At 35.2% G+C, this 17,415-nt stretch overlaps 1 protein-coding gene across 1 annotated transcript; it reads right to left on the reverse strand.

The window, feature by feature from the left end:
- Positions 1–13,841: 13,841 nt before the first annotated feature.
- LOC104110506 (secoisolariciresinol dehydrogenase-like) lies at positions 13,842–16,415 on the reverse strand. Its single transcript, XM_070195016.1, has 2 exons — positions 15,511–16,415; positions 13,842–14,724 (listed from the first exon to the last, which is right to left on the reverse strand). The coding sequence occupies exons 1-2, from the start codon at positions 15,546–15,548 to the stop codon at positions 13,932–13,934; spliced, it is 831 nt and encodes a 276-aa protein (XP_070051117.1). The 5' UTR covers positions 15,549–16,415; the 3' UTR covers positions 13,842–13,931.
- Between the last annotated feature and the right edge of the window lie 1,000 nt (positions 16,416–17,415).

Consider the following 17,415-nt stretch of genomic DNA (forward strand, 5'->3'; position numbering starts at 1 on the left):
CTTTTCAAACATGATAAATGGTACGTTATTATACTAGTATTCGGCCTTAGGGGTAAGTGAAGTTTTTGAGTTTTTCCGTTTTTAATTGATGTCAAAAATTATTTATATTTGTTAATCGAAAAAGTATATAATTTCTTTTGTATAATTTTTTTATATAATATATATATATATATATATATATATATATATTAGTTATTATTGTAAGAGCGACAATGTCATTTATATATATATAAAAAGTAATTTTTTATTATTATTATTTTAAGAAGACAATGTCATTTTCCTAACAGTTTTCCAGCAGGTTATTGGGCACAAGCTTTGCTTCTAAAATGCCCGGGGCCGGCTGGATCCACTTTCCTTGATTAATTCGTTCAATGTACATTAACTTAAATAGTCTTTCATCAAATCACTTAGTTTATAAATAATATATATAATAATGCTTGTATAATATATTTATAATCATGTAATAATCGACGTATAATTAATTTATATATACGGTTTAGGAAAAATATAACAGTAAATATTACGTTAGTTATCTTTTAGTGCTCCAAGTGGTGAAGACGACCTTTAATTTACGTGTCCCGCTAGTCTATATAAGAAGTTATTTCTATTGTAAGTTTTTAGCAATATTCTAACATAGAGGTAAGATTATTGTTATTATTATTATTTTTTTTTAACTTAGAGGTAAAATAGATATATATTAGATGGAATATCGACTTCTTTGAGTTCCTCGAAGCTCAGTGAAGTTGGTAACCATGTGAAGAATCAACTTTTTTTTTTTTTTTTTTCTAAAACAGGTTTGTGGTCTAATTGATTTTTGGCTGAAGTTTCACATAGATCGAACAGATTAAAAGAGTACAAATAAAGAAAAGACCACGGGATCCCTTAAACTTATATCTATATGATTCGAATAGTACAACAAAAATTCGTAAGCTTCTTACTTGAAACCGTAGAAAAGGCTAAGAAGATGATGAAGACGAATAAAGACTCAATGTATTCATCAATTGTCAAATAATTAATAACCGTTGATTTTTCTCGTTAGATAGTACAGGAATATTGAGTAGAAAGTTTTTTTTTTTTTTTTTTTTGTTTTTTTTTGTTGTTGTTGTTGTTGTTTTCCATCAAAATTTTGAAAATGAATATTTAAATACTCTTTGAAAGGCCCAAGCTATTGTTGCGAAAATTAGCAAACACAACCAACTGCATGCCCTTAAGAATTTTACCAAAAACAAGCAAGAGATGGAATACCATAAATAAAAAAATGTAAGTACCTAATAAAAATGTGATTGTGGTATCACTTTTTTTTAATTTTAATTTCCCCTTTATTTTGCTATGAAGACCGAGTCGGGTTGAAATGTGAGCTGGGGATCAGATTGAGTTGGCAAATTGTTGGTGAAGTTAATGCTGGAACTAATTTAAAAGATAACAAAACTTAAAAGCAATACAATTGCAGATCCAACTACTACCTAAGCGGGCAGCATGTCTCGCTCCCAGTAGATTGCAATTTGCCCATGTGCTGCTTGAAGACTAGTCCCAGTAGGCTGTAGTACTTTTCTCGTCGTCGATCAGAGGCACATCCAAGATTTAAACTCTATGAGTACAAACTTTAAGGTTCTTCGAGTCCGTTTGGAATAGCAGATTTGAAGTAACTGATAAGCATTAGGTGCTGAAAAATATTTTAAGTGATGAAATTGATTTAATAAATAAGCAGTTACATGTTTGGATACAAATGCTGAAATTGATAATAAACTCCTGCAGTATTTGATAAAAAAATGCTGATAATCTCTTTTTTCTGTTAAAATGACTTGAATAACCTTAGAACTGTTTACACTTATAAGTGCGTAATATCTTCAAAATTTTAGATTCCAGATTGATTCAACTACAAAATATTTTATTTATTATTTTATTTTAAATACAAATCTAATTAAATAAGATAATTTTTATGATTAATATAATTTATTTTATGATACGCATATAATAATAAGTTATAATAATTAATAAATTGACAAAAATTTCTCAGTAAAAAAATAAACCTATCACGACCTAAAATCCGACTAGTCGTGATGGCACCTAACCCAACCCGCTAGGTAAGCCAATTATCAACTATCCAATTCCAATGAATTTAGTAAGGCAATTAATTAAAAAAAATATATGAAACCAATACATTTCCTCAAGAACTGGTAATACAAATCATGAGCTTCTAAGAATAGAGTTTACAAAGCGAAAATGAAGTAAATACATTATCTATTTGAAAAATATGTTAATAGTGTTTTATAGATCTAAGGCTACCATGAATAAGAGGCAGCTACAACCGGGATACAGGCACATCTTCAAATTTATCTCCCATCGAACACAACAACATCAACACAGTCAGTATCTGCACGCAAGGTGCAGAAGTGTAGTATGAGTACAACCGACCCTATGTACTCAATAAGTAACAAACCTAACCTTAGGGTGAAAGTAGTGACGAGCAAACAAAAAGGTCGGGTCTAATACCAATATTCCACAATAATTCATAACAGCATAGTACAAGTAACAAAAGAGGTATCTAAAAAATAAAATGGCCAGTTCGTTCACAGTACCAGAAAAATAGGCATCTCTTTTCAAGTATCTCAGTGGAAACCCAAATCTCTTACCGAAAAAAAGCCAAAATACGAGTAAGCTTGAAAACTATGATTTTTCCCAAAAATCCTTTCAACAATAAGTAAGATGTTTTATTTTTCTTTCAGATAGCAAGTGTAAGATGTCTCTCTATGCCCATATGACAAAATGTATGAGAAGTCATAAATGACGTGATACTATACAGCATGAGGAAAAAAAATACATCTCTATGCCTGTATGTCAAGTGTGTATGCCAAATGCGATACAAATCAGTGATAAAGACCATATGCATACTCTTGTAGTATTAATCACTCATTCCTCACAGTCACTCGGCACTCAGCACTCACACTCAGTAGGTACCTGCGCTCATTAGGGGTGTGTAGACTCCGGAGGGGCTCCTAACCAAGCACTATAATCCGCACAGACAATTCACGTGCCATAATATCAATATCTGGAATTGCACGGATAACTTACGTGCTATATTAAGTCAATCTGACACGTTGCGGCGTGCAACCCGATCCCATAATCATTCGCACAATCAGGCCCTCGGCCTCACTCAGTCATCAATCTCTCCAGTCTCTCGGGCTCACAATGTCATGATACTAGCCCGAACACAATGATATTATGCATCAATAAATAACAATAGAGATTGAGATATGATATGCATGCGAATGCATATGACTGAGTGTGTAATGCAATGAAAGCAGATTACTCAACAACAGAAATGACCTCAGTGGGTCCCAACAGGATAAGCATGTAGCCTAGACATGGTTTCTAACATAATTACATCTCGATAACTCTAGTACGTAGAGATTTCATGATTTCAGACAAGTTCAGGTAACTACACAGGACCACAGAAATAACGGAAATCACGGTTCACACGGTGCACGCTCACACGTCCGTTCCCTAGCATGTGCGTCACCTCAACACCAATCACATAATACATATAGTCAGGGTTCCTACCCCCAGCTCCAAGATTAGAAGAGTTACTTACCTCGAACAAGCTAATTCCAACACCGGGCAAGCCAAGCGATGCTCCAAAATGCCATCCCGCGCATTTCGACCTCCAAACGACTCGAAACTAACCAAAAACAACTCAAATACATCAAACAATGCTAAAGGAACCAATCCCGATCGAAAAAGATCAAATCTTGAATCAAAACCCCCAAAATTGGCCAAAACTCTAACCCGGGCCCGCACCTTAGAGCCTGACACAACTCAATAAATCTGATAACTCATTAAATTGCGAGTTCAACCATACTAGTTTCACTCAAATACGACTCCAATTCGATGTTCAAAACTCAAAAATTCATATTATGAAACTTTAGGCTAAAACCCTAATTTCCTCTTTAAAATTCACAATCCAATTATCAAAAATGAAGGTAGATTCGTGATATAAAATAAAAAATGAGTAGGGAATACTTACCCCAGTCCACAAGATGAAAATTGCTTCAAGAATAGTCTAAACCCTCGAGATAGAGTTCTTATAATCTGCCCAGACGTCCCTCTTTCGCGAACGCGAAAAACCCATCGCGTTCGCGATGAACAAAATATCCTGCCACCAAAATACTCTAGGCGTTCGCGGTACACCCCACGCGAACGCGATGACCACAGATGCCCCAGCTTTGCGAACGCGACTTACCTTTCGCGATCGCATTGAAGAATCCTCCAACTCCGAGCTGCCAAACCTCAACAGTACGCGGACGCGAAGAGCACCACACCAACCCACCGCGAATGCGACCAAGGAGGCACGAACGCGAAGAACAAACCACTGCATTGACCAAAATACTCATCGTGAATGCATTGTTCCATTCGCGATCGTGAAGCACAACTGAAACACCAGAAAACCAGCAATAAAAACATGGTCTAAAATAGTCCGAAACTCGTCTGAAGCTCACCCGATGCCCTTGGGACCGCGTCAAAATATACCAACATATCCCATAACATAACACAGACCTACTTGAGGCCTCAAAATGCACATAACAACATCAAAACGATGAATCACACCTCAACTCGAAATCAATGAACTTGAAACTTCAAACTTCCACAACCGATGCCGAAATCTATCAAATCATGTCCGATTGACCTCAAATTTTGCACATAAGTCACATTCGACATTACGGACCTGCTCCAACTTTCGGAATCGGAATCTGAACCCGATATCAAAAGGTCCACTCATGGTCAAACTTTCCAAAATTTCAACTTTCGCCATTTCGAGCCAAATTCAACCACGGACCTCCAAATCACAATTCGGACTCGCTCCTAAGTCCAAAATCACCTAATAGAACCCTAAAAATTCTAATCCGAGGTCAAATGCTAAAAAGTCAAACTTGGTCAATTCTTTCAAATTTAAAGCTCCCTAGTTGAGAATCATTCTTTCAAATCAGTCCCGAATAACCTGAAAACCAAAACCGACGGTTCACACAAGTCAAAATACCTCATACAGAGCTACTCATGCCCGTAAACTACCGAGCGAAGTGCAAATGCTCATAACGATCGATCGGGCCGTTACATCCTCCCCCACTTAAACATACGTTCGTCCTCGAACGTGCCCAGAGTTGTTCTCAAAGCCATCAACTGTCGTGTAACCTTACCATGCACAGGGTAATCCCACGTCACCCTATTCCATATAGGCCCGACAACACAACATAACTGAGGATCATTACTCCAACCTTAGCCCATAAGTCTTAGAATCCAATTTCCAACATCCAAAATTTCTATAAGGTCAGAATCTCACATCTACACATTGTATAAGTCTGAACAAACTGTAACCATAACCCAAGATGTAATCACATGATATACCGCATATCTCAAATACTCATAGCAATAATTTCTAATCACAGTAGCTGCTCAAAACCACCCAATATCGGTAATAAACCTCATGTCAAACAAAATCTTATTCTAAAACCTTCGTACACTGCCGATGGTGAAAGAAACACGCAGAACTCATAACCATTTATCAGATCAACCAGTCATGGAATTCCCTCTCATTCGACAAGAACTATAGCCAATTCTAAGTCGACTTTCAATATTATCCTTCCAAACATGCTGTAATCAATTCCAATTGTATCCATTCTAGGTCTAATGATCTCATCTCATCCAACATGACCACTCCAGTGACATGCCATATCAATACAATCTAAAGCCATAACCCGTGCAATCCGTGCACCAATAAGCAACATTCCAAATATACTCAAATCATGAAAAACTGATTCAGACGGGAGAACTGTCCCGCAAGCTCAACAAGTACCACCACAACGCAATGCTAAGAACCTATCATACACCGTAGAACCAAAACACACGAATCTAACACAAGGGATCATATCTCAACATAACCCCAATGCAATGTGTGACCCCATCCAAACACTGGTCCATATGAAATACCTCAGCCCCCATGCTCAAAATCAATAGCCACGCGCAATCCTACATCAAGCACTCAAAGTGCATTACCATAACCATGAAGAAGAAGATGACACAATGCCATACAAAACCCGAAAGAACATAACCCATACGCCATCGATCATGCAATACCCAATTACTCATCTCGCTCAACTTTCGCTATAAAGCCCAAATAGAACCGCACCACGTGTGCTTATAACCAACGAATCACAACTCCTCGTAGCATAGAAGAGTAACTTACAGATCATTTTAGAACACGAATAAGCTCAATAACAACCGAATGGAACCAACCAATCCGGCTCGGTGTAGAATACACATCCTAATTTGGCCTACCAATGGACCCCCAAATCGACTCTGGTCACCCACAAATAGATAAATAACCCTCCGAAAGTCCACAATGACTGAATCATAACACATACTATCATCTGGCTAGCTTCGGCCACAACCTCACAGTCCACAACCATGAAACAATCTGCTCCTCAGAACTCCCAGCTTCCAAATCCATAAAACACACGAATCACCATATCTGATTCCATCTCCACTGCCTGAATGTCTAACACATCTCTCATACACGATTATCCCATGAGGAATACTTTTAAAATTCTTCCGTGCCACCTAGCAAAATTTGAATATCAGCAATTGATCAACCAGGAGAGTGCCACAGTACCCGTGAAATATTCATAAATCAAAACACATTGCCCCTTCTGAAATGTATACTCTCATCAAGTCACATAGATTAGTAATATTAGTTACCTAGTCATCTGAAATCGTCCATGTTGCCTACGAATCTATGCCCTTCCCTTTCAAACTGACCTGTGACCTTACACATGCAAATCTTAATCCCACACAACACCGCATCTACCATGCCATCCTGTGAAGAGTACAAAAATCTCATAATCAACTCTGAGTCCTAAGCAGAATACATACCTGATCAGTCAGAAACCTTCCATTTGATCTCATCCCGGAGAAAATCCTAATACACAACATATTCCTCACGCCAGTAGGAAATTTACTCCTCGAACCGTGGTAAAAACTATTGAGAACTCTTTAAAACCCATTTGCACATAACCAAGCTATCAGAACCGAATCTCTCTAACTCAACCCAATCACGCAGATCGCCAAAACCCAAGAGCATTGCCACGAAACACCTGTGGAGACTAACCACATCATAGGTACCTAAAGAACCGATTATATCTATTACTGTGCTAATCCAACCTACTACCACGCTGTCCTATTTCTCCAAGTTCCTTCCAAATTGCCTTCAAACTGATACTTCTCCTTGCTGGAACACCACGATCCTTAACCAAAATTCACCACACAACGACGAATCACACCTCAACTTGAAATCAATGAACTTGAAACTTCAAACTTTCACAACCCAAATCACATCCGATTGACCTCAAATTTTGCACACAAGTCACATTCGACATTACGGACCTACTCCAACTTCCGGAATCGGAATCCGACCCTGATATCAAAAAGTTCACTCCCGATCAAACTTTTTAAAATTTCAACTTTTGCCATTTCGAGCCAAATTCAACCACGAACCTCCAAATCACAATCCGGACGTGCTCCTAAGTCCAAAATTACCCAACAGAGCTAACAGAACTATCAAAATTCCAATCCGAGGTCAAATGCTAAAAAGTCAAACTTGGTTAATTCTTTCGAATTTAAAACTCCCTAGTTGAGAATCATTCTTCCAAATCAGTCCCGAATAACCTGAAAATTAAAACCGACGATTCACACATGTCAAAATACTTCATACGGAGCTACTCACGCCCGTAAACTATCGAGCGAAGTGCAAATGCTCAAAACGACCGATCGGGTCGTTAAAAAACCTTAATAGAATAATATATTTGAAGAGAAACACTATCTTCATCACCACAACACTTTGAAACCAATACACCAAAAAATTAATATGTCCTCGTTTATTACATACAGTTCAAAGATTAATACAAAATCACATAGATACAAATATGTAAAAGAATAGAGAATTTGCTTACCTCAAATAGTCAATGAGAATTGCAGACTTGAAGAGACATGAGGTTTAAGTTGAAAAAATACGTGAGGCAGTGAGTATCGATGTAGGAGTTTTGTTTTGAAAAGGAATATTTTAGGGATAAAATAGTAAAAATCTTGGTTAAACTTAAAGTGCTTATAAGCTAAAAATTGATAAGCCGGAGGTGACCGACTTATGGCTTTTGCCTTATTTTTGGCTTATAAGCACTTGTAACTTTACCAAACGTGTAGATAAGTCGAAAAGTGCTTATAAGCTAGTTTGACCAGCTTATAAGCTTAGCAAAACACCCTCTTAATATTGAACTCATTATATCCTTAAAGTTGTGGGTTCATATCACCGATTTATTATAATTTCAGTCAAACTTTATAAGTAAAAAAAAATTATACTTCGCATAAAAAATTATGAGTTCACTGTAGGCTATACTTGCCCCTTTCATCAACCATGCATGGCGCATTAACTTTTCCATTGGTCGGTCTCTGCTCTTATAAAATCAACTACAATTTAAATAGAAGAAAAGAATCTTACAATTTTTTGTATTTTATATATCCATTTCATGTGTTTCTACTTTTTTACCAATTTCATGTGAAGATGGTCAATATAATTGTGAAAAGAACATTTGTAATGGGCTGAAAATTCATCTCCCACGAAACGACCCTCCTTCCAGTTTGCTCTTTCTTTTATTTCTCATATTTACATTTCTAAATTGGTGCAAATAGTAGAGCAAAATGGATAGCGATGATTCACCTAAAATTAATATTTAAAAATAAATTGTTGATCAACATTTTGATATTTTTGGAAATACAAACATACTGTTTCTAGTACTAAGGCGCTCGTAAAGATTAAGCGTGAAACCGACTTTTTCAAGTACATAGTACATCTTACTTATTTTTTCTTTAAAATTCATCATTTCATCTTTCCATTCAAAAAGTGAACGACTTAGGGGATTCATCTTTCCATTCAAAAGGTGAATGAGACACTTACATATCTATTATATCTTCTAATTAAAATTGTGTCTCAACATTTAGATGGTGTTGTGTTCCAGTTTCTAATTACATCCTTTAAATATATAGTTCCCTTTCATTCAAATCATATGTCTTCAATTAAAGTGGTGTTTATAATGCAAAAGTTCGCAACCAATAATTAAAAACCAACGTCTTTCGCTTTTAAAATCAACATAATTAATACTGTAGAATAATCTGACAAAAATAGAACACGACTCATATTGAAAGATCCTCTAACTCCACGGTCCAAGTACCAAGTTTATTACTCCTAAATCCTAATACAGTATGTTAATAATCATGTTCATTTCTCACCAAACATGCCCAATTTCAAAGCAGCTATTATTTGAACCACATATCACAGAATTGGAATAATATAGTGATATCCTAACTGATACTATGAGTTAGTCGTTTGTACACCATTGTTAATTTAATTAGTGAACAAAAAGAAAAAAAGTTATAGAAAAAACACACCAAATTAACACCAGAATATTATAATTCGTTTAGCGTTCCATTAGCTTCATCTTATTATCTTTGTTTATTTTAAATTTCTTTTTACACTGTTATAGGGGGAAGTCAATCAGCCTCAATTCATTTTTTAAATTCTTTTTACAATCGAAAAGTACAGGAGGGCTAGTGGTTATAACTTATAACTTATAAGATCATTATTTTTATTTCGAAAAGTTGTATTCTAAGTAATTCATGCAAAATAACAAAGAATGAAGAAAAAAATTGAGAGAGGCTCGAACTCTCGACCTCAGGATAACTCAGAAGCTATGAGACCTACGCGCTAGCCAACTGCGCCACCACCCCGTGCTGTTGTCAACTGGTATCTCTCAGATTTTGTTAATGAATATTTAACTCGGTAAATTCCAGGAAAGATATAATTCATATTCCTAATGCAAGAAATGAGTATGTATATATATATATATATATATATATATATATATATATATATATATATATATATATTCTCGGTATATCCAAATTATAATATAAAAATTCACAATCACCATTGTCTTGGATTATTTTTTTTAATAAAATAAATAAGTTGATTAAATAGTAAAAGACATATAGGTATGGCACCATATTATGTACCCAATTGCTTTGACGTTATCTCGATTTATTCATATCTTTTGTTTTTAGGAAGCAAAAATTAATGTTTAAATCAAATTTTCTGATCGTTTCCAAAAGAATGACAAGTTCGAACTTTGGGATCAAAACATCTAATATGCAATAATATAAATTTGATTCTTGAAATTCAAAATTGTTTAAGTAATTAAATTTACAGATTTAGAAACTATACAAATACACTCTAACTCACAAGTCACAACTTTCTGTAGTTAAAATTATTTAAATATATATGATACTCAAAGAAAAAACTGCCTTTTTTAAATAGTAAATAAAAGTACTGAAAAAGTTTTTATGCCTCGTTACTCAAAACTTGGGGTGTTCAAAACCGAACCGAAACCGAAAACCGAACCGAAATCGAAACTTAATGGCTTATTGATATCGGTTTAACGGTTTAACGGACGGGAAACAGATTGAAATTTTTTATTAACGGCTTATCGGTTTGGGGGCGGATTATTCAATTTTCTTAACGGATAATCCGTTAACCCGTTAAGAATATATATATATATATATATATATATATATATATATATAATTTATTTTTATCCATATATATATATTAAATAATCAAAAACCCTTCTTCCACTTCCAGTACTCTATCTATTACTAATTTACTATTAGACATTTAGTTATAATTTACTATTCCAGTTAGTTACTATTAGATAATTTTGATGCCATGTGTTATACCAAGTATTCTCTTTTATTTCTTCTGATAGTTATAAGTTGTTAATAGGCTCATCCCCAGAGATGATTCTACTGGGAAATACGCTGTAATGTATCTCTATATTTCTTCTATTTAGCTCTCTTCTTAGGTGCCATATTCTATAGACTGGAATGTAGTCGGCTGAGCATAGAAATTTTATTTTGAGTCACAACGGTCAGCAAACAATCCGATAAACCGCCCGATAAGAGTTAAACCGATACCAATCCGCCCGATATCTTATCGGGTGGCTAGCGGATTTATACATTTAAAAGCCGATAACCGATAAGCCAAACCATTAAGAGTAAATAACCGCCCAATCCGCCCGATAAGCAGCCCTACTCAAAACTGCTTAACATGATTTTTCAACAGAATACGCGAATAGTACAACAAGGAGATGTTGATAACTTCAAACAAAACTTTGACAAATAATTCACGAAACATGGTAATTATTTTGATAGGTATATAAACATAGTCATAACAATTTCCAAATTAGTCTTACTACAGCAAATTATTGTGTCCAGGTTGGTCCATAACAAATACAGCTGTCACGAGCTTTTAGAAATAGTATATGAAAGTAGGACGAGTTTTACAAATAACTATTGTCTTATGAGTTAAAGAAAAATTTGTATTCAGCTTTACATTACATTTGATATTAGAGAGATCTAGGGCTGTATTATTTACCTTTTGCAGATTGTTGAAAGAAATGAAGCAAAAGCCATAACTGGTGAGAAATGAAAAACACAGAAAACTTGATTTAATTTAGGATAAGAAATTAATCTGAAAAATTGAGACCCTCTACATTGAAGAAGTAAAGAGCATAAAAAATATACATTGGTTTATACAAGGACTCAAGGAGAACCTTGTCTTGTTGCTTTTTAATTGGAGAACCTATGGCTGATGGAATATACTGCATAATAAAAAATAGGCTGAATACATCTAGAGACACTTAAAGTTGGCACTATTTTTCATTTAGACACTTAAACTTAAGAGTGTTACAATTGAACACTTATAATACCCTAAACTTTTTCAATTAGACACTTCTCGCTGAGTTGGCACATAGAGTGAACTTCACCCAAAATAGGCGCGTGAAGAGCCCAATAAACAGATTTTATCTTCATTTTTTCTTTTTATTTCTTTCTTCTTCTTCTTCTTCTTTTCTCTCCACCATCACTTCCACCATTGTCTCCCCCACTTTCATCATTGTTGTGCCTCCACCATTAATTTAGTCCGAAAGTTTGAACCAACAATCGTCTAAGTTGATTGAAACCGAAGTGAGACCGTATTCTTCATTTGACCGAAGTGACTCTTTAAGAAAGCTTGAAGGTTTAAAATGGGTTACTTGATTTGATGAAAATTTGAGAAATTAATATTGGGGTTGTCTTCGAGTCTTCATGGGAAATCTTTAGCTGAAGTTATAACAAATTTGGAAGAGTTTCTCTTGAAATTTTGGATTAAAATCGTGGTTGGAACAAGAATACACATGAAGATAATGAAGAACACCAAGAATAATGATTTCAAGAACACCAATATGTCCTTTTTTTGTCTTTTCTTTTGTTAATAATGTGTCATTTTCTGATTGGGTGTAAATTAAAGTTTTTTTTTTCTTTTTGAGAATGTTATTTTATTTTGTTTACTAAATAGATTTTAAAATAGTTTTAAAACTCAAAATGATATATGATTTTTTTATTTGTCATTCACCACGTCAGCAGCGAGTGCATTGCACACACTTTGTAAGTTTGGCTAATTATCAAAAAAATGTCTAATTGGAAAAGTTTAGGGTACTATAAGTGCTCAATTGGAACACCCTTAAGTTTAAGTATCTAAATGAAAAATGGTGCCAACTTTAAGTGTCTCCAGATGTATTCAGCCTAATAAAAAGGTGCAGTAGTCGGATGCACAAAGCATTTTATATTCACACAGGATCCGAGTAAAGATCGCACCCCAAGGGGTGTGATGTAAACACCTCGTCTAATGCAAGTTGGTGCGTTCACGACTCGAATACGTAACCTATGTATAATGAAAGTGCAGAAAACATTGGCATAAAAGAGAGATGGCTTCTTCGTCTCTATGGGAAACCATGATTAATTTAATAATGTAAAAAGTTGTTCAGTTTTTTTCCCCCCTTCTTCTTTGTTTCATTCCAACTTATTCTTAAAGACAATGATGTTTCAACTTCATGTATCTGAAACATCTATATTTTCCTTTTTTTTTTCCCTACCTTTCTTTAGTTTTGTAAATGAAGTCGGCATAATTGCCTTTATTTTCTTTGGAAAATTGGAAATACCTTAATTAGTTCTTTGTTGAATTCTAAAATATACAACAAACGTTGACATTCACCGAATATACAAATATAAGGTGCATCAAATAACAACGGCTCAATAAATTTTGTGGCCTAAAGCCAAAATAAATCCACGAGATTTTGGTCTAAGTGGTAACAACATAACGCAGTGATGAGATTAGGCTCACATCACGATTTTGAAATCTCCCATGGACAAAAGCAATAATATTTAAGTGGAAAAGGGTAGAGGGATAAGCTCATTATCCATCAAATTCGAATCCTGCACCACAACCCTTGAGAATATTTTAGTTAAAGAAGATGAGCCAACTTGATTTCAATGTATGGATCAATCAAATACGACAAAAAAATATAAAAGAAATTATATGTTAAGATTGTCTTGTTGCAAGGAGATCTTTGTGTTCATCAATTCAAATACAGGAGGGTACCTAGTTTACTTCTCACTTTAGGAGAACATTTCAGTAAGCTTTTGGTTTACGTACGGTTAATTAGATCGATCTTAACATAACTTTCTAACCTGAAAGTACTGACGAGAAGTCCGAGCTAACTGTACATATTTTAGAAAATATGTTGAAGTTATGTGTCAAGGGGCAACTGGAGCAGTTACTTGTTGTTAGCAAATTTTGCTTATAACAATAGTTATCATACCAGCATTCACATAAAGCTTTCTGTAAAGGTAATGATATGTATCAACCGTTCTAAAATCAAAAGTTTGTATTCCCATAATAATTAAATTAGCAGCTGCTATGCAACATTATTTCAAGAAAAAACTTCAAATCCTCTATATCATGATTCTGGATATTTGAACATGCCTAGTGATGGATTATACACAGTGAATCCACCATCAATGAATAAATTGTGCCCACTGATATATTTAGCATCATCACTAGCCAAGAACAGTGCTGCTTTTGCAACATCGTCCACCTTTAATGTCACTCCTTGAAGGTTCCCAGCCGAACTCAACGCCTTCTCAAACGCTTCATTCTCAAGCCCCACAACCTTCACCGCCAACGGCGTAACCATCGCGTAGGGTGACAAGCAATTCACGCGTATACCAAATTGTCCCAGCTCCACTGCCAGATTTTTCGTAAGCCCCAACACGGCGTGTTTGGAGCTGCAGTATGCATGTGATGCTGCAGCTCCGACTCTGGAGCTTACGCTGGCGGTGGAGATGATGCAACCGCTACGTGTCGGGACCATGACACGAGCGGCATGCTTCATGCTCAAGAAAACTCCCGTCACGTTTATACTGAGCACCCGTTCGAAATCTTCCTTCATGTTGTCGATGATTCTTGGCTTGGTCTCGTCGGATATGCCAGCATTGCAGATCATAATGTCGAGTTTTCCGAATGTGGAGATGGTTCTATCGACGGCATTTTGGACATGGTCTTCATTTGTCACGTCGCAGTGAATGTAAATGGAGTGTGATGGGCTTCCAAGGGCGTTGCTAACTGAGTTGCCGAGTTCATCTTGTACATCAGCAATAACCACTTTGGCTCCATGTTCAGAGAAGAGCTTTGCAGTTGCTTCACCGATGCCACTAGCCCCTCCGGTTACAATCGCAACTTTCCCCTCTAGCCTTCATATACAGAATATGGAAGTAATATTGGTCTTAATTTCCAAATGAAAGGCAAGAATTTTGAGGTCAAAACTCATCTAATATTTAGCATAAATTCGAACATTGATTCTCAAATTTGTTTAAGTAAATTTACATATTCAGAAACTGTATGGAAACACTCTAAATCATAACTTTCTATAATTGAAAGTATTTTAAAGAAAATTTGAAAATATAGTAGTCAAAGAAAAAATGTTTGCCTAAATAATACTAATGGCAAGTAAGTTATGTTCAAATTCCAGCGGACAAAAATTACTAGGCGATTTCTTCTTAGCGGAGACGATAATGTACTAATGCCTAAGTCTTGGTGGATAGAGTTATTCAATACCTATACTAGTGGGAGATACGTATCAGGTACACATAGAAACAGTCGAGGTGCGAGCAAACTGACCGGACACTATGGTCAATAAAAAAATGGCAAGTCTTTTTGGATGCAAAGAGCAAGATCTTATGCCCCTTTACTAAAACAGCTTAAGATTTTTCAAGAGCAACAGGAGATGTGATCTCAATGATATTTACGCATATGGTAGGTTCGATAGGAGTAAAAATCAAAGTCACAGTTTCCACTTTCCAGATTAGCCTTAGTAAAGTAAATTTTATCCAGGTTGGTCCATAATAATAAAAACTGTCACATGCCTTTTGGAATAAGTATAAGAAAGGATACTTTTCAAAGAATGTTTTATGAATTAAAGGAGATCACATATTCATCCTTCTATTGATATTAGAGAGATTGAGGGCTGCGAAACTTACCTTTTGCCGATTGTTGAAAGAAATGACGCAGAAGCCATAACTGGTGATCAGAAATGAAAAACACAGAAAACTTGATTTAATTTAGGATGAGAAATCTAAACCAAAGACACTCTACATTGAAGATTGAAGAAGCAAATACTGATATATATATACCAAGGAGACTCTCCACAGCATTGTCTTTTTTGCTGAGCATTTTCCTCAGCCTATACAGATGGAATATTGCATAATGTTGGAAGTGAAGACAAATTTGGAATAAAAAAATACAGGGTCTTGATCTCTATGGGAATCATGAATTAATAATGCAAAAAAGTTATTTGCATTTTTTCCCCTCTTCTTTGTTTCATTCCAACTTACTTATTCATAACGAAAATGATGTTTCAACACCATGTATCTGCATTTTCCTTTTGTCCCTTCTTTCTTTATTAGCTTTATGAGGTATGCACAGTTTCCTTTTCTTTTCTTTGGAAAACTGCATATACCTTAATTCTTTGTTCCATTCTAAAATGTGCAACAAACATAGCAAACATAATGATATTCTCTAAATATACAAATATAAGGTGCATTATATAACAACAACAAAAAACTTCTGGTTCCCTAGAGCAGATATTGGCTTATCTATATGATTGATAAACTGAAGATATAAAGGCTTTAGGTGTTTCACCGAAACTAATAAAGGAAAAAAGTTTTTCTTAAGTGAATGAACCCCACAACAATATTTTAACACATACAACCCATGTCTTATCCATTAACTAATCGCCATTAGCATAGATAACGTAACGAACAATGTCAAGAAAGAAAATTCATACTACATGTCTTCATCGAATTTCTTTTTAAAGAAACACGAGAATCCACTTTTTTTTGTTAGGCCAGAAGGTAGCTTTACTAGATAAACCTCCTTTTCTTATATAATAATCCTAACAAAACCAAAACCAATGCTCACAAGCGTATTGGGTGAGTGGTTTCCCACCTAGGATACCTGAAATCGATTATCCTCGCCATAAGCAATATTTGAGACAAAGTTATGCGCCGCAACGAATTTTTTTTATATGATTCTTGATATTGATATGGTAAAATAAGGGAGGATTGTGTGTGTACGATGGGATTGGGTTGTGCGCGGCAATGGATTGTGTGTATTATACTTGTTGTTGTTGTTGTTGTTGTTGTTGTTGTTGTTGTTGTTGTTGTTGTGTTTTGTGTGAGTCATGCATCCTACGTGAACCGTTGTATTACTTCAATGTATCAATATGTGCTCCCGTAGTTACTTGGTGAATTGATTTTCAAGATGAATTTAGTACGCGGAGTTACTATCTCATACTATTTTGAGTTGTTGATAACATAACGGTTTTAAATTATCATTTATCAATATCATAATCCTCCTTTATTCTACCATAAATATCACATATATAATCTGTTGCGGCGTTCAACCCAATCCCACCGTATCAATATCAAATCCTCATTGATTCCACCATATCACAACCGTTACGCATGCAACCCGATCCATAAACAATTTAAATCAACAACAACAATCCAATAACTCAATTTACAAGAATTTCTACCATTAAAGGATATGAGTACACTGCAATAAAGGAACCATGTAATAATCAAGGAATGCGACAAATATTACAAAAGCAACATGACAAGTGAAGCACGTGACAACGAAGGTGTGCAAGTAAAACAATTACGGCAAGTAGCAGATAAGCACGGAGTCATGGAAGGGACTCAACAATTAAGAGGTCACAAGACAATAAGAAAGGCAACAACTTCAACCAAAGAATATAAGAGCAAAATAACAAGTAAGAGGAAGAACAAGTACTAACAACGTCAAGTATAGCATGTAAGAGTAGATTAACGATGAAAGATATCACATGTTATGATAATTCAATTAAAGGCATGAAAAGTGTGTAG

The sequence above is a fragment of the Nicotiana tomentosiformis genome, chromosome 2, assembly GCF_000390325.3.
Source record: "Nicotiana tomentosiformis chromosome 2, ASM39032v3, whole genome shotgun sequence".
Taxonomy (NCBI): domain Eukaryota; kingdom Viridiplantae; phylum Streptophyta; class Magnoliopsida; order Solanales; family Solanaceae; genus Nicotiana; species Nicotiana tomentosiformis.